Source organism: Corythoichthys intestinalis, chromosome 22 (assembly GCF_030265065.1).
Source record: "Corythoichthys intestinalis isolate RoL2023-P3 chromosome 22, ASM3026506v1, whole genome shotgun sequence".
Classification (NCBI taxonomy): domain Eukaryota; kingdom Metazoa; phylum Chordata; class Actinopteri; order Syngnathiformes; family Syngnathidae; genus Corythoichthys; species Corythoichthys intestinalis.
In genome coordinates, this window is record NC_080416.1 from 29,280,156 (window position 1) to 29,308,067 (window position 27,912).

Genomic DNA, 27,912 nt, shown 5'->3' on the forward strand with positions numbered 1-27,912 from the left:
TTGGCCACACGTGGACGTGAGTGACAAACGCCCTGATTCTGTTTCCGGTCCCTCCCCTGCCCGCGATGAGGCTGGCGTCTGATTGGTCGTGTGCGATGTCAGAAGACGCTGCCGCTTGCTCAACGCCCTCCCACGCAGCGAACAAGCACCACCTTCATAGAACGAATCAGTGCAGATGATGATTAGTTCGGTCTCGTTCACCAAAACAATTCGTTCAAAAAGAACGAATCGTTCGCGACCGATACAACACTAGCGTCCATGTTATTATTGTTATTTTGTTCGTCCTGCGATGAGACGGGCAGCTGCTGGGGAGCCGCCGGCCTGCTGCGACCGCCCCGAAGCACCACCACCACCTCCAACGCCCTCTTCGGCACCAGGCAGCCTCTCACCCGGCTGGCAGCACACCACGACGACGAAAAAGAAGAAGCGGAGGAGGGCGTGAGGTGCCTGCTAGCTCCTCCGGTTGCACTCGTCTCGGCTCCCGGAGCGGTAGCACCACTTTTCGACGATAGCGACACCGACGCGACGCGAAAATAAAACGGCGACAGAGACAGCAGCGCCGGGCGGCTCGGCTGGCGTCGACGCGGCTCGGGAGCAGGGACGCCGCAGACATGAACGGGATCACCAAGGGCCGCTTCGAGGTAGGACCAGTGCTTTAACTGTGGGAGTCGCGGGGCTTATGGGTTGGTATGTGTTGGCCCCGGTTATGGAACGTAAACAGCGGCGACGCGGTGCTCGGGGCTGACGCCTCCCCCCCAGCCAGCCAGGCAGGCAGGCGGCCGCTGTCGCCTCAGATGACCGGCTCCCAGCGGGGAGGGCGGGGGTGCGCGCTCGGCAGGGCGCTGGTGAGATGCATGTTGCATATACAGTGCTGTTTGCAGTTTGTCAACACAACCACAATTCAGTTGTTTTCTCTATATATTGTCATACATTTTGCACACGTTTTACAACATCTAATTATGATGCATATTCACCTTTTTGAGGTGAGCACAATGTGTCTCCTTTGTAAACATGATGTAGAGTTTTCATATTAACTCATTGTCTGACACAGAAAAGAATATGGCATAAAACACAGACAAGGCTGAAAAAGCAGTTTCTGCTCTTGCATCCTCTTTAAAATAAACTACTGTATTTTAAGCCAAAAGAACTGTTATGTTTGATAGAACAATGTGTCCATATGCTGCCATAGCAGATTCATGGCACATTAAGCCCCCAAACTATTTTTAATTTGTCCGTTTTACCCTGGAAACTATGGGGCGCCGTTTGTAAAGCAGCACATGCTGAAAATTACGACATTTTCTCACATTTAGCGTCACACAGTGTTTAAAACGTGTAAATTTATTAAGTCTCTTTTTTTTTTCTTTCACATTTACAACCAGTGCTGCAACGATTAATCGATTAACTCGAGTATTCGATTAGAAAAAAAGATTCGAATTCAATTTTGCTGCTTTGAGTGTTCGTTTAATTTAAGTAGCGTTGTACTGGTTCATTTTGAAAGTTGCCATTTAGTTTTATTGATTTCGGTGTATACACTGCCTTCTAGAGTGCCTAACTTCACATGGCTGAATCCAGGTGCTCCCTGTTAAGACCAACATAAGCTTTTAAGCCATAGCTAGACCATAAGCTAAGTTTTTGTTTGAGTTAATGTTTTTTTTAAAAAATGCATTCGTAATTTAGTTTATAGGTATATTTAGCCTATTTTTGTGGGAATATGTGTCTGAACCATTTGTTAAGAGCACTGTAAAAAAAGTTTATAGCATTTAAACTAGCGGTTTTTTGCTATGTAAGTTAGCCAATTGTTCTTTTGTTGTACATAGATCCTCATTTATTTATTTATTATACCGTTTGAGGCTCAGCTCAGGTAATTTAATTTTTCATGTTCCTTATCCGATTACTCGATTATTCGAAGTAATGGTTCATCGATTAATCGACTACTAAAATATTCGATAGCTGCAGCCCTATTTACAACATTATTTAGCAACTTAAATATTCATTTTTAAATAAGTTTTGTACCACAATGTTTAAATCCAGAACTAAATATTTAATTTAAATCTTATATTTCTATCTTATATCCTAAATGCTAAATCTGGAAACAGTTGGAACTAAATATTTAGCTTAATATGCAAATTTACATGAATTGAGACCGGAAGTAACAAGATAAAAGCTGGAGCACACAAAATGCTCTTTAAATAGTTTCTCCTAAATATGCTTCTTACCTATATATTGTTATTATCACAATGACTCATGTTTAAGAGCAGACTGCCACCGTTGAGTAGGTTTTATTCATTTTCAAGCAACGTAAACAGACAGTCTGAGCTGCTCCGCCAGCTTTTATTTTGTTACTTCCGGTCTCCAGTCATGTGAATTTGCATATTAAGCTAAATATTTAGTTCCGACCGTTTCCTGATTTAACATTTAGGATATAGGATATAAATTTAAGATTTAAATTAATTATTTAGTTCTGGATTTAAAGAATCAGGTCCAAAACTTCTTATCTAATAATGAATATTTAAGTTGCTTAATAATGTTGTAAATGTGCAAAAACAAAAAAAAGTGACTCTAAAAATTTCACACCATTTTAAACACTGTGTGGCGCTAAATGTGAGAAAATTTCGTAATTTTCAGCATGTGCTGCTTTACAAAACAGCGCCTCATAGGAAACCCGTTTGCAGACGTCACGCAACCGCTTTTGTTTCAACCTAGCCATAAAAAGAAGGTAAGTAATCGTATTAATTCTTCGAAATGTCTCATTTTTAGCTTAGAATCATTAATTGATGTCTAATATTTAGTTTTAAAAAATATTTGCTCACATATTTTAAACTTTTAAACAAATAACGTCACAATGAAACAAAGTAAAATTGAAAAAAAAAAAAAAGTTTAAAAGGGTAAATATACGAAAATGAAAATCTCGACCACTCCTTGATGTCTGCGATTTCTGCATCGCGACCCTTGTTATACTAGTATTACCATGTTTCACCCATAAAATCCCCCAAAAATCCAACTGTGGCCATTTACAGCTGTTTCTTGACACTCGGTGATAAATGCTACATGGAGTTTTTGGATTGAAAAGAGGTAAGTTCAAGATAATATCTCGTTAAAATCATCACGTCTTTAATTATGCTCTCCTGTGCTCTCACCTCCAGTTAGGGTTTTTTTCTTAATTCCCTCCAGTTCAAAATGTTTCTTCCCCCAGAAAATTGAGATTTTAAGATTTCCAATGATGTATCACACATGCATATTGGACAATTTTGAAATTTGGCCAAATTGAGGGTCTCGGAGCAGAACTTCAAGTCGCCTGAGTGTTTTCCGCCATCTACAATTTCACAATGAACCAAATTAAAATGAATAAAACCAAAATACACTCTGGTTAAATTAGATTATTTTTTCCCACATAATAATGAACTCAGGGCTGTCAACAGACTTGCAGAGACCCGGGGACAAGAGACCATTATAGGTCCCCCGCATCCCACCCCTGCCCCCTGTCACCACAACATATGCAGTACTTTTAATGCTTTACAAGCAATGACAGTGTACATTTTCAAATTATTTAATATGAGATGGACAGTTAAATTTAACAGACCGTATTGTGATGTGACACAATATAAACAAACAATTTTCATCTATTGTCCCATGTAGAATTACAGTACAATACAACTGAGAGTGCTATGCCTGCCTGCTAAACAACAAAACAGTATAACTAACACGAGCAGCATGTCTTGCCATACCGCAGCTCAATAGGCTACAAGCAACCGGTGACAGACTCAAATCGGGCTTTGGTCACGGTGATCGCGAATGTAAACGTTCAGTGTTGGCAACTGTTGTTTACTTACCGACATCACTGTCCACAGCCAACTCTAGCCCTAATTCTCTGGCTTCTTGTCCCCCTTTTAAAAACTTCATTTTTTTCTCATTCACCTCTATGATCTTCATCTCTTTTTCTTTTGTTTTCTGCGTTCCCGATTTATGACGACTCGCCATGTTTAGAGTTTATAACAATGACAGATTTAAATTTCCCGCTCCAGGGAAATAGTAGTAGTGCAGCCTTGAGTGCGCCAGAGCGGGGTCAAACCATTCTCTGCTAAGACAGAGGGGGTGTGGGGGCGTTGTGCAAAAAAAGGAAAAAAAAAATATTGGAAATATTTTGTTTTTAAGTATATATCGAGTAGAACATAATATATAATCAGACAATGATTCAAATAAAAAAGAAATATGTGAATGTAAAGTAAAATAAATGAATGGTCATTCAGGGGCCCCTATGGTCCTGAAGCCCGGGACAATATACATGGTTGCCGCCCCCCTGTCGACGGGCTTGAAAGTACTCATTGCATGCCATTGATTGTGATAGACATTCAATTCATTTCCAGTCAATAGCAGCCAGTGAGTTAAACCATATAACGGTTAAAAAAACAACAACTTAATTAGTTCATGAAAGGGTTAACTGGGCAGGATTGACTGTGAATGCATGTTGTGCTGATTACCGGTTTCAAATGATACCGTGGTATGAAAACGTAAAGGTTTCAAAACCGCAAAAATTTTCCGTCATACGGTCCCTATTGTGTTAGCTAATTTTTATGTCTCAAAAATGCAGGGAGAAATCCCTAGCTTGCTGATGCACGGCTCAACCCTCCCCCACCGGTTGTTGCTCAGTGTCAGTGAGTCAGCTGTGCTACACGATTGCTGGAGGAGGTGAAACTCCTGAACTTTTTTCCCCCCATCGAAGAAAACGAAATCGCTGGTATGGGAATACTTCGGCTACAGAAAAGTTACAGACGGTCGCGGCTTAGAGGAGGAGGGCCAACCGACATGTAATACATGTTTGCAGTGGGTGGCTGCCGTGGAGACTATGCCTCCCAATATGATTTCGCATTTATACAAAATTAAGGGTTAGTAAGCACTTTCATGAACCTTTCCCAGCAGCTGCGAGATTTAACTCCAGCGTGTTTAGCATGAGAGAGTGTGTGTATAATGTAAACATGATACGAGTCATACACACATGCTTTTTATGGAAAATAATTAAATTATTTTTGTTTTGATGGTAAAAATGTTGAGCTGTGGGCTTACGCTCACCTAAAGGACTGCCTTTATTTTCCTTTTATTTAGAATGCTTCAGTTTACGGCTGCAGCTATCGAATATTTTAGTAGTCGATTAATCGATGAACTACTTAGTTTGAATAATCGAGTATTCGGATAAGGAACATGAAAAATTAAAATACTTGAGCTGAGCCTCAAACTGTACATTTTTTTAAAATGAGGATCTATGGACAACAAAAGAACAATTGGGTAACTTACATAGAAACAGTCTGCTAGCTTAAATGCAATAAAATGCTAGTTTTATAGCATGCTCTTTTTTTTACAATGCTCTTAACAAATGGTTCAGACACATATTCCCACAAAAACGGCTAAAAATACCTATATACTAAATTATGAATACATTAAAAAACATTAGCTAAAACAAAAACTTATGTTGGTCTTAACAGGGAGCAGTTGGATTCAGCCATGTGCATAGAGCCAGACCAGAGGGCAGTGTATCCACCCTAATCAATAAAACTAAATGCAAACACTTTCATAATAAACCATTACAACTCCACTTTAATTAAACAAATACTCGAAGCAATAAAATTTAATTCGAATATTTTTTTCTAATTGAATCCTCAAGTTAATCGATTATTTGTTGCAGCACTACTTCGGTTATTTTTTGTGTGTTTTTAAAAAAAAATTAAATGCAATTTATTTCAATTTACTAATATGTTTTGAAAAATAAAAATCATGTTCAATGGATTTTTCTTTTTAAACCCAGATTTCTCAAAGTAACACATTTTAGAGCTGTAATTGCAATACCGTGAAACCGTGATATTTTTGCTTAAGGCTATCATACCGTCAGAATCTTATACATGCCAAGTTTCAGTGTACATTTCAAACGCATTTAGACCACCACTGATTGAAGACTCAAGGGTTTTATTCCAGCTCCTACCTGAGCCCGTTGTTGTTGTATCATTGAGCAAGATACTTCACCCTACTTTCCTGTGTGAAAGGAGTGTGAGAACGAGGGCCGATGGCACAGATTGGATGCCTCGCTTCTGTCATCCTGCCCCAGGGCAGCTGTAGCTACAGTTGTGGCTTACCACCAACAATGCGAAGTGAAAGAACAATACAATGCCAAGCGTCTTTGAGTGTCCAAAAAAACACTATATAAATCCGAGGCATTATAATTATTACCTGTCACTCAAATAAAGTTGGCTCAATGCAACACTGAAATGATGGGGGAGGGGATTCACATTCATCTGTAAAACAAACCCGCCATTTGTACTATTTGTGCACAAATTGATTATTTAGTAGGAAGTTATACAATTTAAATTACCAGTAACTAAAATGATGGCCACCCGTTGCTCAAATTAGCACAAGTTAGATCAATACAGCACTTTAATGAGAGCAGGTGGCGCATTAATTTGGTCAACAAAGACACCATTTGTCCTCTTGGGACACAAGTTGATGATTTAGTATTAAATTGTAGAATTTAAACACATTTGGCAAAATTTATGACCACCAGTTACTCAAATTAGCACCAGTTAGCTAACTGCAGAACTGAATTGAGGGTGGGTTGCACATTTACCTGTATATTTTCATCAAAGACAACATTTGTCGTCACATATTGATGATTACATGCTAAATTACCGTAATTTTCGCACTATACGTCGCACCTGACTATAAGCCGCCACCCACCAAATTTGGCACAAAAATGGCAGTTGTTCACAGATAACCTCAATGGACTATAAGCTGCAGCTATCCTTGCTGTATTATGGGATATTCATACCAAAAGATATTAACCGATAACACTTAGACAGTGGGATCATAAGACTTTCATGAGACCAAATGAACTACCATTTGCGGCCAATTGGTTCAAAGCTTCATTGCTTCAAGAAGCTTCGTTTGGCCATCACTGCTCCCTTGAGGGAGACAGTTAACCTCTGCCGCCACCTGCTGTCAACACCGTTGTTGTCCAAAATGCCTCCTAGCATGCATTGCAGCGCTACAGATGTAAGTAACAATCAAAATTTATGGTATGTGCTAATTATTTCTTCAGTTACTCTTCTAGTTGTTTAATTAATTGAGAATTATGGTATTTAGTAACACTTTTGTTGACAGTGGTGCCATAAGACTGTCTGTCATTAGACAATAATAACTATGACATAACACTGTCATGAGCATTAATGAATGCTTACAACAGATGTGATTTAGTGTTATCCGACAAATTATCTCACTTTATGTAAAAGATCCAAGTTGGAAATGGAGTTAGTGACATAAATAGCCGGATGACAATGACATAAGCATTCAGTAATGACCATGATAGTGTCATGTCATAATTATGGCAGTCTTATGACGCCGCCTTCAAGTTAAGTGTTACCTATTTACCCAAACAAATCAACAAATAAGCAGCACTGGCCTATAAGCCACAGGATTCAAAATGAAGGAAAAAAGTAGCGGCTTATAGTCCGAAAATTACGGTATGCATTTTAAACACATTTAGCAAAATACATGACCACCTGTTATTCAAATTAGCACAAGTTGGCACACTACACCACTTCAATGAGAGTAAGCCGCACATTAATTTGGACAACAAAGACACCATTTGTCCTCTTTGTACAGAAGTTTATTATTTAGTATTACATTTTAGAATTTAAACACATTTAGCAAAATTTATGACCACCTGTTCCTCAAATTATCACCAGTTGGCTAACTGCAGAAGTGAAATGAGGGTGGTTTGCAAATTCATGTTTTCATCAAAGACACCATTTTTCTTTTTTGGTCACAAATTGATGATTAAGTACTAAGTTATGCATTTTAAACACATTTAGCAAAATACATGACCACCTGTCACTCAAATTAGCACAAGTTGGCTCACTACAACTCTTTAATGAGAGTTGGCTGCACATTAATTTGGTCAACAAAGACACAATTTGTCCTTGTGGGACACAAGTTTATGAGTTAGTTTTAAATTATAAAACTTAAACACATTTAGCTAAATTTTCGACCACCTGTTACTCATATTAGCACAAGTTAGATCTTTGTAGCACTGAAATAAGGGTGGGATGCTAAATACTGTATTCATCAAAGACACCTTTTGTCTTCTTTATGCACAATTGATTATTATTTACTAAGTTATGAATTTTAAACACATTTTGCAAAAAATATGACCACCTGTCACTTTTATTAGCACAAATGAGATAACTAGCACTGAAATGAATAGAGGTGTGCAAAATTTCCGATTCTTAAATTATTCGCGATTCGGCCGTGGAAGATTCGAGAACGATTCACAAACATCCAGATTATTGAAATATGCAAAGTAAAGCGGAAGTAAACAACACTCAGCGCGCCGCGCGGTCTTCGGGACGGAACGGAGCGAGAGTAGCTAAACGTCATGCTTCCCATTACCCGGCCCCTCGGGTAATGCCAATGGTCAACTCACGGCTCTAGCTCAACTCATGCAACGAGATAAAAAAAAACACAACAACATACCTGACTGCTGCCGAAAAGCTGCTACAAAGTACATCCATATAATGTTACGGTGGATATCATTTATATAGGACTAGATGTAATATAGATTTGGTAGTGTTAGCAGCACATCTACAAAAAGCTAGATGCGGGCGTTATAAACGGCCGCCATCTTAAAGCAGTACACTTCCCTGCAAGGCTGTTGTAGCGAACCTTCCAAGCAAACCTAATTAACTTTTTATCTAAAATACTCCTAAATCGGTAAAATATTGACTTGAATCTATCTTTAAAATAGTTTTAAAACATTCACATGTCGAAAGTAGACAAAAGGGAAATTATGGAATAACGGGAGCAATTTTAACAAATTTAACGGTTGATTCACAACATTAAATTAATTGAATGTAGTTTAAAGCTGCTGATACAGAATGGGGACTGGAGTTTTTTATTTAATGTTATTTTTGTATATTTGTTTACAGCTATATGTTAACTTGATACTGAAATCGTAGTGTGGTTTAGCCTGAGAGTATTTTTGAAGAATTTTGGAACTAATGTACAAAACATTTAAAAAAAAAAAAAAAAACAAAGGAGGGGGGTGCATCAATAATCGTTTTATAATCGAATCGGAGCCTCTGAATCGTAGTCGTAATCGAATCGTTAGGTGCCCAAAGATTCCCAGCTCTAGAAATGAAGGTGGGCTGTGCTAATTATTTTTGTCTCAAAGACACCATTGGTCTCCTTGTGCACAAAGTGAATATTTAGCAAGTCATCATTTACTCACAAAACGCATCACATCCTGTCACTGAAGTTCGCAGGGAAGGTAACTGCCGTTTTAAGCTTGTCAACAAAGTACAATTTAGCTTTCTCATGTACATAAAACTAGTGTATTATTTGGATATTGTCGTGATTTTTTTTTCATCTAAAATAGCTGAATTTCTGACCACTTGTAGCCTCATTTGTTCCCTGTGTATTGCTAACTTGCTACTAACTTTTAGCCCTGACGCTAATCCATCTAGCAATTTGTAACCATAACATGAGGCCAGTCTTATGCTTGTCCTCTGTTGACATTTTTTATCTGTGACATCACTTGTGCATTGCTGACATTCTCGCAGACTTGATGCTACTTGACTTTCTCCCATCGTCTGCTTGTCAGCTTGATAGTGGTTCCACAAACGAGTGTGTGTTTGCTGTTTGTGGAGCTTAATCTGCTGTTGCCTTGAAAGAATGAAATGAAGGCAGGATGTTGCTAGTAGATTCACATAGCGGTAGAAACCTCTGGGTTTGAGATACAAGGCTCACCATAACGATTATCTCAAGATATGGCGATATAAAAATTATCAATATAATTTTACAAAACAACGAATAAATAGAAAAACAAGCTATTTTCATCCTTTTGCTTTTAATTGGAATGAGTTTATCACGAGTAGACGTCCAAACCATTTGAACTGGGAGGGTGGCAGCGAATGTTCATTCGCTGCCACCCTCCCTCTTCAAAGGAATTGGGCATCTATGGCCATCAGTGACACCTAATTCGAGGCAATGAGTTCATTTTGGGTTTAGGATTTGTGCCTCAAGGATTAATCGATTGACTCGAGTAATTTGATTAGAAAAAAGATTTAAATTAAATTTTGCTGCTTCGAGTATTAGTTTAATTAAAGTGGCATTGTAATGGTTTGATTTGAAAGTGTTTGCATTTAGTTTTATTGATTATGGATGGATACACGACCCTCTGTTCGTAACTGTGAATGACATAACTCATTTCACATAGCTGAATCCAGCTGCTCCCTGGTAAGACCAACTTAAGCTCATGTTTGTAATTTGTAATTGTAATTTAGTTCATAGGTATATTTAACTTTTTTGGGGGGGGAATATGTGTTTGAACCATTTGTTAAGAGCATTGTAAAAAAAAAAAAAAGCAATTAAGCTAGCTGACTTTTGCTACGTAAGTTAGCCAATTGTTCTTTTGTTGTACTTAGATCCTCATTTATTGTTTTTTTATACCGTTTGAGGCTCTGCTCAGGTATTTAAATTTTTTATATTAACTAATAAGTTCATCGATTAATCGACTCCTAAAATAATCGATAGCTGCCGCCTAGACATGTGCCGGTTACCGGTTTCACGGTGTACCGTGGTGTGAAAACGTCGCGGTTTCAAAACCAATAAAATTTTCCGTCAGACTGTAGTACGGTATTCGCCATTTTTCATGTGTCAAAAATGCAGCCAGAAGTGGCGTGGCGCGGCAGCGCTCACCCCCTCCCGTTTGTTGCTGTGTGTGAAAGTGACTATCGGCTAAACAGCCAGCGAACCCTAAACAAATACTCCAAAATTAAGGCGTTCTTTTCTTCAATTTATTGAGCTCTCAAATCGTGGTAAGTGGAATATACAAAATGAATACATTTAAAACGTTGTACAATTGTATTTTTCCATGTGTGAGTAGCTAAACACATTAGCAGTATGAAAAAGTTCGCCAAAAACAAAACACATATTTTCCTTTGAAATTCGATATACAAACTAACTAAAAGCTTATAAAAGACGAATGTTAGCCTAGGCTTAGCTGGGAGAGCAACTTCGTTGAGTGTTACAGCCGCAGAGTGAGAAAACAAGCCTTGATTCACTTGAATGAAGGGGAAAAAAAGGCATAGCATCAAAGATCGTTAATTGAGGAAAGATGATCTTGCTAAGCACAAATCCACGTTCGCTGGATCAAATCAAGGAGAGGTCTCACTCTCAATGATTTATTATTTATTTTAGGTGAAACCTTTCCACAACAATGTTTACATTTCAACTAACTTACACATTTTTAACTAACTTATTAACTTTTGAATTCTTTGTTCTTTCTAACACAAAGGCATGACATCATGTAGACTAGAGTTGACACAGTGGCTGAAAATGGCGAAACTTCACTTGAGCTTTTCAATCCTCAAAAAAAATTATGCAGTATAAATTTTTTAAAATTTTATTCAGAAGAGTTTTTACTTTTTTTATAGAAATTATTTTGTTCTTGCTCTAAACTTGAGCAACTTGAGCTGTGGCTGTGGGTATAGTCTACGTTATATTTTAATTTTATTTAAAATATTTGTTTTTTTTATTGATAATTTATGTATTTTAACAATACATTCATATTCCAATTTGCAACTATGTTCTGAAAAAAAAATCCTGTTCAATGGAAAAAAGTTATTCTTTTTTAACCCATACATCTCAAAATAACACATTTTGGAGCTATAATTGCAATACCTTGATACCGTGAAACGGCGGTATTTTTGCTCACGGTTATCGTACCGTCAAAATCTCATACCGGCACATGCCTACTGCCGCCCTTAAAAAGGATATTTCGATTGTTGGTGGGCGCATATCGATAACCTTTTAGGCTACAATGTATTGCTATATATCACCTTTTCAGTATACAGTGGTACCTCTACATACAAAGTTAATCCGTTCCAGGACCTTGTTTGTAAGTCGAAATGGTCGTATGTCGAGCAGGATTTTCCCATAGGAATACATTATAATTCCATTAATTCGTTCCACAGCCCAAAAACCTGCACTAAATCCTTAAAAAATACTGCTGGTACTATTACAAATGGCAATTACATATAGCAAAACAGATAAATAATAAATAAAAATCGGATTAATAATATAATAATAATAATAATTCCTGTAATAGTGTAACGAAACGGGTTCTAATAAGGCGGACGTTTTTTTCTGTACCTGAAGGCACCGCGGGGCTGACGTGACAAAGAGGGAGGGGAGCGGGTGAGAGTTTACTTTCGCTTTCAATGCTTTCTTGAGAACATCGTCAATTGCGGCAGACAGCAGGCATTTTGTGTTGAATAAGTTGTGAAAGAAATGATGAAAACGTGGCAAAGCTGGCGATTTCTCTGGAGATGTTACCACAATAAGAATTGTCAGCTTAACTTATAAAGACTGGCGAACGATGGTCGGAGGAGGACCGTGGAGATGTATTGTTGAGCCATTTCACCCCACGCTCATATTTTTCTGTCATTTGCATCTTCATTTAGAAGGTAAGCGTCAACTTTTTCCTTGTTTCACCACCTGTACCAACCTTTTCTGAAACCTGTGTTGATTTGTCACACAAGAAAATCCGCCGTGCTTTCGTCTGCGGTGCTGCCATTGTCGTCGTATTTCGAGCATGTCGTCGGATGTAGAAACAAATGGGGAGTCAAATTTTACGTCGGATGTCGAAAAGTTCGTGTGTCGAAGCGATCGTATGTAGAGGTACCACTGTATTGTCATAACGCTAGTTTCACACAATGACACAGCAGCTCACGATAAGTCAGTCTTTTATCAATGCATTAGCATGCTATCTACTGTACTGCCTTTTACACAAGCAAAACGGTTGGTATACATGCAAAAAGGCAACGGTTTCTTTTAATGGAACACTGTGGGAGAAGTGCATGTCTGACGTCCCGGCCTCTATTATGGGTCTGACACGATATCTTGTAAGGCAATAAATTATCCGGTTGACTTCTTCCTCCTGTGCTATTCCAATTACAAATCAGCAACACGGAACAGGAACTCCCAGCTTGGGAATGCGGCCGGGCCGGCGTGGGAAGCGGTCCGTCCCAACACTGATATTGTAATCTTTAGACATCATCTCATGTCACACAAGTGCACTTCTTGGGAGGCAACTTGATGTATTGAGTGTGGGCGGAACTACAGTTGGCACTTTAACGTCAGTCCCCTTTCACGCTTTTACGTCATATACTAAAATTGAGGCTCTGATACAAAAAAAAAATGACATTGTCCCTGACGGCTCTCGTGGTAATTTGGTGGAATCACGATGTGAAATAGCCTCTGTAAAAACGGCAATTCCATATTCATTCTAGGGGTGTGACTGTGTTTTACACTCAGAACTAGTGCTGCAACGATTATTCGAATAACTTGAACTTCGAATCAAATGTTGCTGCTTCGAGGATTCGTTTAATTAGAGTGGCGTTGTAATGGTTTGTTTTGAAAGTATTGCATTGAATTTTATTCATTTGGGTAGATACACTGCCCTCTGGTGGCAACAGTGAATATGACACAACTCATCCAACATTGCTCGCTCCAGCTGCCTATTGAAGGAATCTGACCTCTTAGCCAGATTGCCGCAATCACGCCAGTCGAACCACCGGAATCGTGCTAGCGCAATTCTAACGACCCGGACCGGCGGAAGCCAACAACCCGACCAGAAGGCCAAACTCCACATATTCACCTTAGTCTTAACCCCTTGTGCTGACTCAATTTTAAAAGCTGGAAAAATGCTTCAAAATACAAGTTGACAATTTATTCCAAGTCTGCAGCAATTGTATAGCACAGACAGACCCAAGCGAGGAGGCAAACTGGATCCAGAGCAGAGGTTGCGCTAGATATTTTCGTTGTCTGTCCTTTTGACTGACAGGGTCATAAAAATCCGGTCATAATCTATTTTTACCCGTCACTTAAATTTTAAAAATGATAATGATGACATATTCAATAGTATTTAGTTTTCATTCATTTTTAATTAATATTGTAACGCTTGCTTGGCGGCGAAAAATTAGACACGGAAGTCGTATTTTTCTCCCTCTTTTTACTCTGCTTACCGCCAACAACACCAACAAAACAACAACTCCACCCCCAAAGAAAAAGAGGCAACTATATAGACCCCAATCACCAACGTCACACAATGATCTTAATTGTGGTTGTCAGCCCAAAATCTTCTAAATATATATTAAATGCATCTTACCAGATATAAAATGACTACTACATAGTCTGTGGTGATCGTTTGGTGCCCAGATTTCTTGTCGAATTACAGCAGTCCATCTCGCTCTCCTCTTCGGGTCTCTCAGAATACGGTAGAACTTCAAGTCTCTCCGTCTATCTTCTCTGTTACTGCAACCAACCGCCACACACGCCTTCACCATTTTGATTATTAATGTTAACGAGCAGAAAAACACGCCGTAATAGAAGGAATGTACGTAGCGGTAATGTGTAAACACGACGAGCTGACGGACAATATGGTGGCTCCAGTCAGGGGGGCGGAGTTGTGACGTCATGTGATTGGGGCCTATACACAGGCGGCAATCTAGTCCACCAATTGGATGACGCGCTGGCACACCGGATGCACCAATAAGAACCTCGCATTGATGTGTCAATCACGGTGCCCCCGCCAGACCCCGGTGACTCTACAATATTCTGACTGAATAGCCAACGACGTCATGCATTAAGAGAGACAATAGCTAATTAATATGCTCACTCGCCACCCTGTGGTCTGGGGTGTGAATTGCAGCCTGTCAAAATGACGGACGGACTTCAGTTTTTTCCGTCACCGTTTTAAAAAACCGGTCAACGACGGAAAATATTCGGTTAACGCGACCCCTGATCCAGAGTCACCATATCACAAGTTAACAAAAGATTCCCGAGAAAAATGACAACGATTAGTTAAACATTCAGTCTAAACGCCCTGGTGAGGCGGGCTGTGGCCTGGAAAGAGGGTGTGTTTGAGCGCTGTTTAGGATTATTTTCTGTTGTGGACTGGGCAGGAGGGTTTTGGGTGTTACTGTTGTCAGTGCAATGAGAGTTGAGGATTTTGCCACCTCATTATCAGATGTTTATTTGTGGCAAGACAAGATGTCCCGTCATTGTTCTGGACTGCCCATTGTTGGCCTCCAGAAGAGCTGATGGCGGGATTTGGTGGTGCAGATGTGGGCTTGTAGATGTCTTGACTATCACCTGCTAGTCAGCGTCAATCTTGCCCAGTCAGCTGCATGACGTGCGCTTAGGGCTTCTGTGGTCAGAAGGCGTCCTGTATCTGTTCTGCCCTTATCTGCCCGTTGTCTTGGCGCTGCAAATTCTAAACATTTCAAGTCCAACTGTTCATAATATCAAATTTATTATGGTTGCTTTTTCTTAAATTATGAAATGAATGCTATTTATTTTATATTGGGTGTTTTAAAGTAATACAAACAACCAAACAGTAAATATGAGAAAAGATACTTCCCTTCACTGGTAAGACAAACATAAGGTTATAAGTTTTTGTTGAGCTAATATGATTTTTTTTAATGCGTTCATAATTATTGACAACATCATATTATTTGTTGATTTATTTGTGTTAATAGCTAACGCTTTATTTGACAGTGGCGTCATAAGACTCTCATAGGACCGTCATAATTATGACAAGACACTGTCATGGGCATTACTGAATGCTTATGACAGATGTCATCAGGTGCCATCCGGCAAATTATGGCACTAAATCCTTTAATGTCAATCTTTAATCTTTTACATCCATTCAAAAGTGAGATAATTTGCTGGATGACATTAAATAACATCTGTTATAACCATTCATTATTGCTCATGACAGTGTCCTGTTATAATTACGATGGTCTTATGACAGTCTAATGGCACCACTGTCAAATAAAGTGTCACCAAATACCATAACTAGCAATTAATGAAACAACTGGAACAGTAACTGAAGAAATAATTAGCATAGAACATGAATTTTGATTGTTATTTACATCTGTAGCGCTGCAATGCATGCTAGGAGGCATGTTGGACGACAACAGTGTTGACAGCTGGTGGCAGCAGAGGTTGACTGTCTCCCCCAAGGGAGAAGTGATGGCCAAATGAAGCTTCTTGAAGAACTGAAGCTTTGCAGCTAATTGGTTCAAAGCTTCATGGTGATTCATTTGGTCTTAATACAGTCTTATGACGCACCCCGGCTTATCTATGAACAAATGTCATTTCCGTGTCAAATTTGGTGGGTTGCGGCTTATAGTCAGATGTGCTTTATAGTCCGAAAATTACGGTAATTTGTTAGAGGTGTTAATAATTTGTTTGTGTTTGCAGTCCGTCGCCCGTGACAAAAACAATAGCAGCAAGTGATGCTTCTATGTATGAAAACAATGCTGGATTTTACTGGTCAAGTGTTAATTTAGAGATCATAGCGAAAGACCTGCTTTTTTAGCTGAGACTAACACCACCTTTAACTGTGTCTGGGCGCCCACCTGTGGCGCACGGCTGAAAGGAAGTGCGAATTGACGCGTGTAGGCGTAATTGAAATTCGCAACCCCGAAGGTAGCCCACCTGATCATCTAGAATGTTCTGTCTGTTCTCTTCACACATTGAGTTCTGTGTGTGTGTGTATGATATGAGATTTCAACACATCGTACTAAAACAAGAAGTCCTGTGATACAAACTCATGATGATCACATTGCAGGAAAAGGATGATACTTACTGCATGTCTTGTGTGTGTTTGCAGGTGTTCTCCAACAGCGATGAAGCCCCCATTAACAAGAAGCTACCTAAAGAGCTGCTACTTAGGTATGATGATTACAGTACCGTATACACACAATACAGACACACATATACACAATACATTGCATATACGTTTCCTCATAATTGAAAAATACTATATGCACTATGTATACATGTAATGACTTTAAGTGATTGCTAAATTCACGAAGTCACCTTAAATTTCTATCATTAAAATTAATAGAATATCTGCAGTTTCTGTGATCTTCTATATTTTTGTTTTGCCTTATTGAAGGCCTCTTGTTTATATTGACAAAATTATTCACATAAATCATCACTAGTGCGGCAACGATGACTCGATCAACTCGAGTGATTCGATTAGAAAAAAAAAATCAAATGTTGCTGTTTCAAGGATTCGTTTCATTCGAGTAGTGTTGTAATGGTTTGTTTTGAAAGTGTTTGCATTTAGTTTTATTTAGTTTTGTTGATTTGGGTGGATACACTGCCCTCGAGTGGCAACAATGAATATGCCATAACTCATCTAACATGGCTGAATCCAGCTGCTCCCTGTTAAGACCAACTTAAGGTCAGTTTTTGTTTGAGCCAATATTTTTGTTTATGCATTCGTGATTTAGTTTAGAAATATGTTTAGCAGTTTTTTTGTGGGAATATAAGGTTGAAAGATTTTAGAGCATTTAAAAAAAAAAAAGCATGTATCGTATTTAAGCTAGCCATTTGTTTTTTTTGTTGTTGTTGTACTTAGATCCTCAATTATTTATTCATTTTTTTTACATCGTTTAACGCTAACCTCAGGTATTTTAATTTAGTTTTGAATGTGTTTATTGCTCTTGTAAAATGAAAGTGCAATACTGATTAGTTTGAAGAAACACTCAGGAATTTTATGTTGTATTTGCATTTAATGCTCTTTTGAAAGTGTAATCTTCGCAAGCCAAAATAATTGCGTTGCATAAACACTTGTTTTACATATCCTAAAATTTATCTACAACACATTAAATATTATTATTCTAACTATTCATTCATTCATTTTCCATGCTGCTTTTCCTCACGAGGGTCCCAGAGGTGCTGGAGCCTATCCCAGCTAACTACGGGCAGTAGGCGGGGTACACCCTGAATTGGTTATTATTCAACTCCCGTAATTTTCGGACTATAAGATGCTACTATTTTTCCCTCATTTTGAATCCTGTGGTTTATAGTCCGGTCTGGCTTATTTGTTGATTTATTTGGGTTAAAAGATAGTCTTTTGACGCCGCTGTAGACAGTCATAATTCTGACACTATCACGGGCATTACTGAATGCTTATGACAGATGTCATTAAGTGTTATCCAGCAAATTATGTCACTAACGCCATTTATGTCAAGCTCAGATCCTTTACATCCGTTCAAAGGTGAGATAATATGCCGGATGACACTAAATGACATTTGTCATGAGCATTCATTAATGCTTATGACAGTGTCATGTCATAATTATGATTATCTTATGACAGTCTTATGGCGCCACTGTCAAAAAAAGTTACCAAATACCCTAATTAGCAATTAATGAAACAGCTGGAACAGTAACTGAAGAAATAATGAACTTTGATTGTTATTTACATCTGTAGCGCTGCAATGCATTCTAGGAGGCATGTTGTACAACAACAGTGTTGACAGCAGGTAGCAGCAGAGCTTGACTGTCTCCCACAAGGGAGCAGCTTATTGAAGCAATTAAGCTTTGCTGCCAATTGGTTCAAAGCTTCATGGTGGTTCATTTGGTTTTATGACAGTCTTATGATGCCGCTGTCAAATAAAGTGTTACCAGTTAATATCTTTCATTGTAAATATCCCATAATGCAGCGTATAGTCCAATGCGGCTTATCAGTGAACAAATGTCGTTTTCTTGTCAAATTTGGTGGGTGGTGGCTTACAGTCAGGTGCACCTTATAGTCGGAAAATTGCGGTAATCAATAGATGAATCAATTACCTAAATAATAGATAGCTGCAGCCCTAATCATCACACACACCCAATTCCTTTACAGCGATTTTCATCCATTCCCTTGAGTTTTTTGTTATTTGTTATTTTTGACCATCTTCCTTATTGCAGAAATGCAACTATCCCAAACATCAGAAAATTATTTGGTAATTCCTGTGAATAGTTTTTGCGACACCCCTACTTTTTTTAAAACTACGTTTAAGTTCCTATTCCTTTCCTTTTGCCAAAAAAAAAAAAAAAAAAAATCAATTTATTTTTTCCCCCCAACACCCAGCAACAAACAAGATTTTAAAATATATTTAACCCTATTTGTCTAAAATGTTTAGCATATGAGAGCTTTCATGATTTTCTTCATTATATACTAGTATAGATGTCACTGACCCCATTTGCATACTGTTTATCAACATTGACGCATATCAACATTTCACCCCGTTTGTGTGTTAGGCATTGTGTGTCAAAGGCTGCTATATGCAAACTTACTGTGTGTGTGTGTGTGTGTGTGTGTGTGTGTGTGTGTGTATGCTATAAATAGCCCTTCTCCGCTGGTGGGGAAGTCCGCAGTGCCGTTGCTGCTGCTTCGAGCCCCACCAGTGCACCCACCGACACCAGCGTACTCGGGCAACAATAGCGTCACGTTATGCAACGCGAGCGTCACCCTGTCTCGCCTCTTATCTAAAGTTGAATAGCGACACTCCGCCTTGTGATCGGTCCGATCATTAAGCTGATGAGAGAATTCGCCCGGAGGCTGAGAACGTCCAGTCTAGGTGGTCACAAGATGGTAAATGTGAAAGTTGTCCTCCGGTGACCTGCTGTGTTATGAGCACGGTTAGGTTTTCCTGTCATTGTTTTCAAACATGGATGTAGCTTAGTGAAGCGGCATCAATCGCATTAAGGAAAAATTTTCGTTATATTTTGTTGCTCACATTTTGTGAGGTGTTTTGAATCGGAAAAACTGCACTCTGTAATGTTTTTTTTATGAAATATAGTGGGATGAAAAAGTATCTGAAGCTTTTGGAATTTTTCACATTCCTGCATAAAATCACCATCAAATGTGATCTGATGTTTATCAAAATCACACAGATGAAAAAACAGTGCTTGAACTAAAACCACCCATTTATAAGTTTTCATATTTTAATGAGGATCGTATGCAAACGATACAAGGGGGAAAAATTAGTAAGTGAACCATCACATTTAATATTTTGTGCCCCCCCCCTCCCTTGGCAATAAAATCTTCAACCAGACGCTTCCCATAGCTGCGGATCAATCTGGCACACCAATCAGAACTAATCTTTGCGCATTTTTATCACCAAAACTGCTGTAATTCAGTCAGATTACTGGGATGTCTGGCATGAATCGCTGTCTTTAGGTCATGCCACAGCATCTCAATGGGGTTCAAGTCTGGACTTTGACTTGGCCACTCAAGAACGTGTATTTTGTTCTTCTGAAACCATTCTGAAGTTGATTTACTTCTGTGTTTTGGATCATTGTCTTGTTGCAGCATCCATCTTCGTTTTAGCTTCAACTGTGACAGACGGTCTGAGGTTCCTGCGAAACATCCTGATAAACTTTTGAATTCATTCTTCCATTAATGATTGCAAGTTGCCCTGACCCTGAGTTAGCAAAACAGCCCCAAATCATGATGCACAATGGGGATGAGGTGTTGATGTTGGTGAGGTGTTCCACTTTTCTTCCACACATGACGTTGTGTCTTACTCCCAAACAATTCAACTTTGGTTTCATCAGTCCACAAGTCAGTCAGTCAGTTGCCTTGACCCTGAGTTAGCAAAGCAGCCCCAAATCATGATGCACAGTGGGGATGAGGTGTTGATGTTGTTGAGGTGTTCCACTTTTCTTCCACACATGACGTTGTGTCTTACTCCCAAACAATTCAACTTTGGTTTCATCAGTCCACAAAATATTTTGCCAAAACTTCTGTTGAGTGTCTAAGTGGCTTTTTGCGAACATTAAACGAGCAACAATTTCTTTAGACAGCAGTGGCTTCCTCCGTGGAGTCATACCATGAACACCATTCTTGGCCATAGTTTTACATATAGTTGATGTGTGCACAGAGATATTGGACTGTGCCATTGATTCCTGTAAGTCTTTAGCAGACATTCTAGGGATCCTTTTTTACCTCTCTGAGTATTCTGCGCTGAACTGTTAATTGATGAACATCCAAAGTTTTGGAGATGGTTTTGTATCCTTTCCCTGCTTTATACAAATCAACAATTTTCACTACAATTAGGCGCTCTTGGTAGCCACCCACAAGCTTCTGGCAAGCTTCTGGTTGAATCTTTGACCACTCCTCTTGACAGAATTGGTGCAGTTCAGTTAAATTTGATGGCTTTCTGACATGGAGTTGTTTCTTCAGCATTGTCCACAAGTTCTCAATGGTGTTTAAGTCAGGACTTTGTGAAGGGCATTCGAAAACCTTAATTCTAGCCTGATTTAGCCATTTCATTACCACTTTTGATGTGTGTTTGGGGTCATTGTCCTGTTGGAACACCCAACTGCGCCCCAGACCCAATGTTCGGGCTGATGACTTTAGGTTATCTTGAAGAATTTGAAGGTAATCCTCCTTCTTCATTATCCCATTTACTCTCTGTAAAGCACCAGTTCCATTGGTAGCAAAACAGCCCCACAGCATAATACTACCACCACCGTGCTTGACGGTAGGCATGGTCTAATTGGGGTTAAAGGCCTGAGCTTTTCTCCTCCAAACATATTGCTGGGCATTGTGGCCAAAAGGTCGATTTTTGTTTCTTCTGACCACAGAACTTTCCTCCAGAAGGTCTTATCTTTGTCCATGTGATCAGCAGCAAACTTCAGTCGAGCCTTAAGGTGCCGCTTTTGGAGCAAGGGCTTCCTTCTTGCACGGCAGCCTCTCAGTCCATGGAGATGCAAAACACGCTTGACTGTGGACACTGACACCTGTGTTTCAGCAGCTTCTAGTTCTTGGCAGATCTGCTTTTTGGTGATTCTCGGTTGAATCTTCATCCTCCTGACCAATTTTCTCTCAGCAGCAGGTGATAGCTTGCGTTTTCTTCCTGATCGTGGCAGTGACAAAACAGTGCCATGCACTTTATACTTACAAACAATTGTTTGCACTGTTGCTCTTGGGACCTGCAGCTGCTTTGAAATGGCTCCAAGTGACTTTCCTGACTTGTTCAAGTCAATGATTCGCTTTTTCAGATCCATGTATGTATATTTTTGACCCAGCAGATTTGATCACTTTTTCTGTTAACCCATAATAAAGTCATAAAAGAACCAAACTTCATGAATTTTTTTGTGACAAAGAAGTATCTGTTCCAATCACTCTATCGGAGAAAAATCAGAGTTGTAGAAATAACTGGAAACTCAAGAGAGCCATGACATTGTGGTCTTCACAAGTGTATGTAAACTTTTGACCACAACTGTATATTAGGCATAGGATAAAAACTGTATAGAATAGAAAGCCTTCATTGTCATACAGAGTACAGCGAGATTTAAAGCTTCGCCATAAAGTGCACCACATAAAACAGAAACAAAAGTACAATAAAGCTAATATAACAACACATGTTACACAGATTGGTAATAAAGTGAATAAGTGATTAGCAGAAATGTTATGTCATAAAAGTGTGTATATGACAATTTACAGTACTTAGACTAGGAGGCAGATGGCTGACTTGATGGTGCAAATGGCCGTGTGCATAGATATTGATGTAACAGTGCAAAAATGCTATAATGTAAGTGCAAATATTGCCTTTGCAGTACTCAGATTACTTAGTGAGATGCTTATGACAATGTTGTGGCATTGGCAGTGCAATGACAATGACATTTCACTGCAAACTTGAGTTGAGTATGGTGACAGCTATTGGAAAGACACTGTCTGTCAGTCTCTTTGTTTTGGCTGTCATGGCCCTGTATCGGAGGTGGGTAGAGTAGCCAAAAATTTTACTCAAGTAAAAGTAGTGTTACTTCACAATAATATTCCTCAAGTAAAAGTAAAAGCAGTCTTTAAAAAAAATCTAGTCAAGTACAAGTAAAAAAGTATTTAGTTAAGAGAATACTCAAGTAATGAGTAACATTATGAGTAACTGCTTACGATTAGTGTTGCACCGATACCATTTTTTGGGCCCGATACCGATACAGATACCTGACTGTGCAGTATCTGCCGATACCGATACCATTCCGATACCACTGTTTGCAAAAAAAAAAAATATATATATATATATGTGTGTGTATATGTATACATATGTACAGTGCCTTGCAAAAGTATTCGGCCCCCTTGAACCTTGCAACCTTTCGCCACATTTCAGGCTTCAAACATAAAGATATAAAATTTTAATTTTTTGTCAAGAATCAACAACAAGTGGGACACAGTCGTGAAGTGGAACCAAATTTATTGGATAATTTAAACTTTTTTAACAAATAAAAAACTGAAAAGTGGGGTGTGCAATATTATTCGGCCCCCTTGCGTTAATACTTTGTAGCGCCACCTTTTGCTCCAATTACAGCTGCAAGTCGCTTGGGGTATGTTTCTATCAGTTTTGCACATCGAGAGACTGACATTCTTGCCCATTCTTCCTTGCAAAACAGCTCGAGCTCAGTGAGGTTGGATGGAGAGTGTTTGTGAACAGCAGTCTTCAGCTCTTTCCACAGATTCTCGATTGGATTCAGGTCTGGACTTTGACTTGGCCATTCTAACACCTGGATACGTTTATTTTTGAACCATTCCATTGTAGATTTGGCTTTATGTTTTGGATCATCGTCCTGTTGGAAGATAAATCTCCGTCCCAGTCTCAGGTCTTGTGCGGATACCAACAGGTTTTCTTCCAGAATGTTCCTGTATTTGGCTGCATCCATCTTCCCGTCAATTTTAACCATCTTCCCTGTCCCTGCTGAAGAAAAGCAGGCCCAAACCATGATGCTGCCACCACCATGTTTGACAGTGGGGATGGTGTGTTCAGGGTGATGAGCTGTGTTGCTTTTACGCCAAACATATCGTTTTGCATTGTGGCCAAAAAGTTCAATTTTGGTTTCATCTGACCAGAGCACCTTCTTCCACATGTTTGGTGTGTCTCCCAGGTGGCTTGTGGCAAACTTTAAACGAGACTTTTTATGGATATCTTTGAGAAATGGCTTTCTTCTTGCCACTCTTCCATAAAGGCCAGATTTGTGCAGTGTACAACTTGTTTGTTGTCCTATGGACAGACTCTCCCACCTCAGCTGTAGATCTCTGCAGTTCATCCAGAGTGATCATGGGCCTCTTGGCTGCATCTCTGATCAGTTTTCTCCTTGTTTGAGAAGAAAGTTTGGAAGGACGGCCGGGTCTTGGTAGATTTGCAGTGGTCTGATGCTCCTTCCATTTCAATATGATGGCTTGCACAGTGCTCCTTGAGATGTTTAAAGCTTGGGAAATCTTTTTGTATCCAAATCCGGCTTTAAACTTCTCCACAACAGTATCTCGGACCTGCCTGGTGTGTTCCTTGGTTTTCGTAATGCTCTCTGCACTTTAAACAGAACCCTGAGACTATCACAGAGCAGGTGCATTTATATGGAGACTTGATTACACACAGGTGGATTCTATTTATCATCATCGGTCATTTAGGACGACATTGGATCATTCAGAGATCCTCACTGAACTTCTGGAGTGAGTTTGCTGCACTGAAAGTAAAGGGGCCGAATAATATTGAACGCCCCACCTTTCAGTTTTTATTTGTTAAAAAAGTTTAAATTATCCAATAAATGTTGTTCCACTTCACGATTGTGTCCCACTTGTTGTTGATTCTTGACAAAAAAATTAAATTTCATATCTTTATGTTTGAAGCCTGAAATGTGGCGAAAGGTTGCAAGATTCAAGGGGGCCGAATACTTTTGCAAGGCACTGTATGTATATATATATATATATATATATATATATATATATATATATATGTATATATATATATATATATATATGTATACATATGTATACATATGTATGTATATATATATATGTATACATATGTATAAGGGATGCAACGATACAGTGTTCGGTACGATTTTTGATACAATTCAATACATTTAATGCTCTGAAACAGAAAATATAACTGTTATTATTATTATTATTATTATTTTATTTTTTTTTTGCTAACAAGCAAAAATAACAGTGCCATCATATAAACAAGCATTTTAATGCATAATATTTATGTGCCCACTTCTTACTGATCTGAAGAAATTTTGTATATAAGTGCTGAGAACAATCTTTCCTTTTTTTAAAGTGGGGCACATTGTTGATTGCTGCAGCTCTCTTAGCAGCTATATTTACCATATAAGCAAAACATCCTAATTGTGGTCCGAGTCCGTCTGTAACATGTGCTGAATTAACAGTATTTGCAGCATTATCTATAGTCACGGGTATGGATTGATTTGGCCTGCTTAACTTCCATTCAGTCATGGCGGTTTCTAATTCATCAATGGACAATATGGCGTCGCTCTGGGCTCACGCAGCTAATGGCATGGGATCTAATGGAGCACATCTAGGTTGCTGTTTGATGATATCTAGTGGGTGCGCGCGAGAGTTAGCATGGGATCTAACATAGGACATCTAGGTTGCTATCTGATGAAATCTAGTGTGCGTGCTGCGCCGCTTGAGTGTTTTCTGGCCACAGAAGTCACTTCTGCTCATTACTGCACAACACCATCATATGACAATCGACTTTCATAAACAGGACGAGTTTGAAGTACAGCGCTCTTAATTTGCCACTCATTGTTCATCATGAAACCATGAGTTTGCTTAGTCTCTCATGGTCTTAACCTTTCTGATCCCATCATCTCTCCAGCAGCGGGCGTTAGCTTACGCATGCTAATCGTTTGTGAATGCCATGTTAGAAAAGCAGCGTAACATCTCGGATATGCGTTGTAGTGAACATCTGGAGTATTGAAGACGAAGATGATACTTTCGTAAGGTAAATTCGAGACAAATACATACAAATGTCATGCATCGAGATTTGGGAAGTGAGCTCACGTGGGAAAGACAGTTCATTTGCGCTCAAGTGACGCCAGTAGATGGTATCGGCGCTCTAAATGATGGTACTCGTCGATACCGATACCACCAATTCGGGCCGGATCGGCGCCCCCTACCGATACTGGTATCGGTATCGGTGCAACTTTACTTACGATGTTAATTTTTTTTTTTTTTTTTTTTTTTTTTACGTAATGTTTTTTTCTCAGCACAAAATTGTCTATATGAACTATTTTTTTAATGTACTGCTCTATAACCTAGTACACAATTTAGAGCTGAAACGAGTACTCGAGCAACTCGAGTAACTCGAGTTTAAAAACTGATCCGAGTAATTTTATTCACCTCGAGTAATCGTTTATTTTGACAGCTCTAAGCATCACGTTTTGTTAGGACTACTTTTAATGCGGGACAACGCGCTGTCACGTGCGGAGAGGAAGAAGGGAAAAAAAAAAAAACTTACCGCAGCCGACAGCCGCCACAAACGACGCCGACGTTGCTAAATACTAGCCCGCACAATGCTACATTGGTAACAGGCAGCGTCTGGCGCGTCTCATAGAGATCACATGTATGTTGAACTAGATGCGCGATGACAGACTCGGCCGCGTCTGGGCAGCGTTTGTAAACAGCCGCCATCTTAAAGCAGTACAGCGCTAAGCGCTAATAAAGAGCGCTAATAAAGAGCGCTAAGCGCTAATAAATAAGATTAACGTTACTGTCGCTACTAGCTCACGGAACGTTAGCCCTGCGGAGGGCTAGGTTTCAATTAATTATGACCACTGTCGATGCGTGGCTAACGTGTCTTACATACAGGCTTTAACATAACATAGCATTGTGGAGTGATGAGGGTGTAAAATAAAAACTTAATCATGCTAACTATCAATTTTAGCTCAGTAGTCATTGCTGGATAAAACACCAAGTAGCACTGGTCCCTAATGTGCTCCAATACAGCCTGTATCATACATTTATTTTGAACACTGCAAAAACTCAAAATCCTATCAGGACTTACAGTTTAGACTAACTTAAAACTTAACTAGAACTTAAAAATGGCTTGACACAAAGAGAAATTCAATTGAAACACGTGGGAAAAAAATCCTAACTTTTAAGTGATTTGTGTTATCAAGCGTAACGGCATTTTTAGGTAAGATATATATATATAATAATAAGATCTAAAAGTTTTTTGAGTGAAAGCAGTGAATTAGTCTTTTTTTTGAATTAGTCTTTTTTTTTTTGTTTAATTCTAGTTACACCTGAGATGCAATTGTTGGCTGTTTTCAACAATATACAACGAAAATAAAGACATTGATTGACTGAAAATGGTTCAAGATTACATGAAATGTCTTGTTTTCTCATGTATATGTATAATTGCTCTTCACCTAAAAATATATTTGTTTTATCCGATTACTCGATTAATCGATAGAATTTTCAGTCGATTACTCGATTACTAAAATATTCGATAGCTGCAGCCCTAACACAATTGCATTACGCAAAAGAAATACAAAAGAAATAATCATTGAATTCTTGCGAGGGAAAAATTTCTTCAGAAATAAAGCATCATTGGAGCATGATCCCAGCATTTGACATAATATAAAACGTATAGCTTACTCATTTACTCGTCCGTCCAATGGTCGCTCCATTGTCATACTTGTTTTGCCCATTCTTCGCTGTGAACAGGATCTTTTTGAAACCCAAAAAGGCTCACACCACTCTTCCCGGTGTAGCAATAACAGCACACTGGGCTGGCATGATGCGAAAAATAAACAAATTAATTCGCAAAATCAGATGAATCCGCAGTCCTTCTCATACAACATTATGGCGGTATAGTGAAGAGGATGTCATTCGGTAACGTCACATCCGCCTTCTTTCTCAGTCTGAGACTGTGGCCGGAAGTCTCTCATTTAGCGCGGGATTCAAAAAATTTAATAAATATATCAATCGCTTTTGCACACATCTAAGCAGTCCATTTCATTCAGGAGCATAAAATACCGCGTATAATATGAAATAAACATGCTTTTTTGTGTCACAGGCACTTTAACGATGATTGACACATTTGCGCCATTGATTCTCTGGCACGATCAAAGCTACAAACCTGTCAATCATCGTTAACTTTAAGTACCAAACCAAAGCTGCACTGGACAGTTTGGTCTCACTACAACGCAGGAGGAAGGGTGTGGTGCTGAATGAACATGAAGCAGAAAAACATGAATATATTTTTTTAAATTAAAAACTTC

At 39.0% G+C, this 27,912-nt stretch overlaps 1 protein-coding gene across 1 annotated transcript in view; it reads left to right on the plus strand.

Moving 5' to 3' along the window:
- Positions 1–257: 257 nt before the first annotated feature.
- fbxl2 (F-box and leucine-rich repeat protein 2) overlaps positions 258–27,912 on the plus strand; it is an 80,326-nt gene continuing 52,671 nt past the window's right edge. The window contains exons 1-2 of the mRNA XM_057827957.1: positions 258–641; positions 16,721–16,782. Of these exons, the coding sequence (XP_057683940.1) occupies positions 612–641; positions 16,721–16,782 (92 nt within the window). The 5' untranslated portion in view covers positions 258–611. The remainder of the gene's footprint in view (positions 642–16,720; positions 16,783–27,912) is intronic.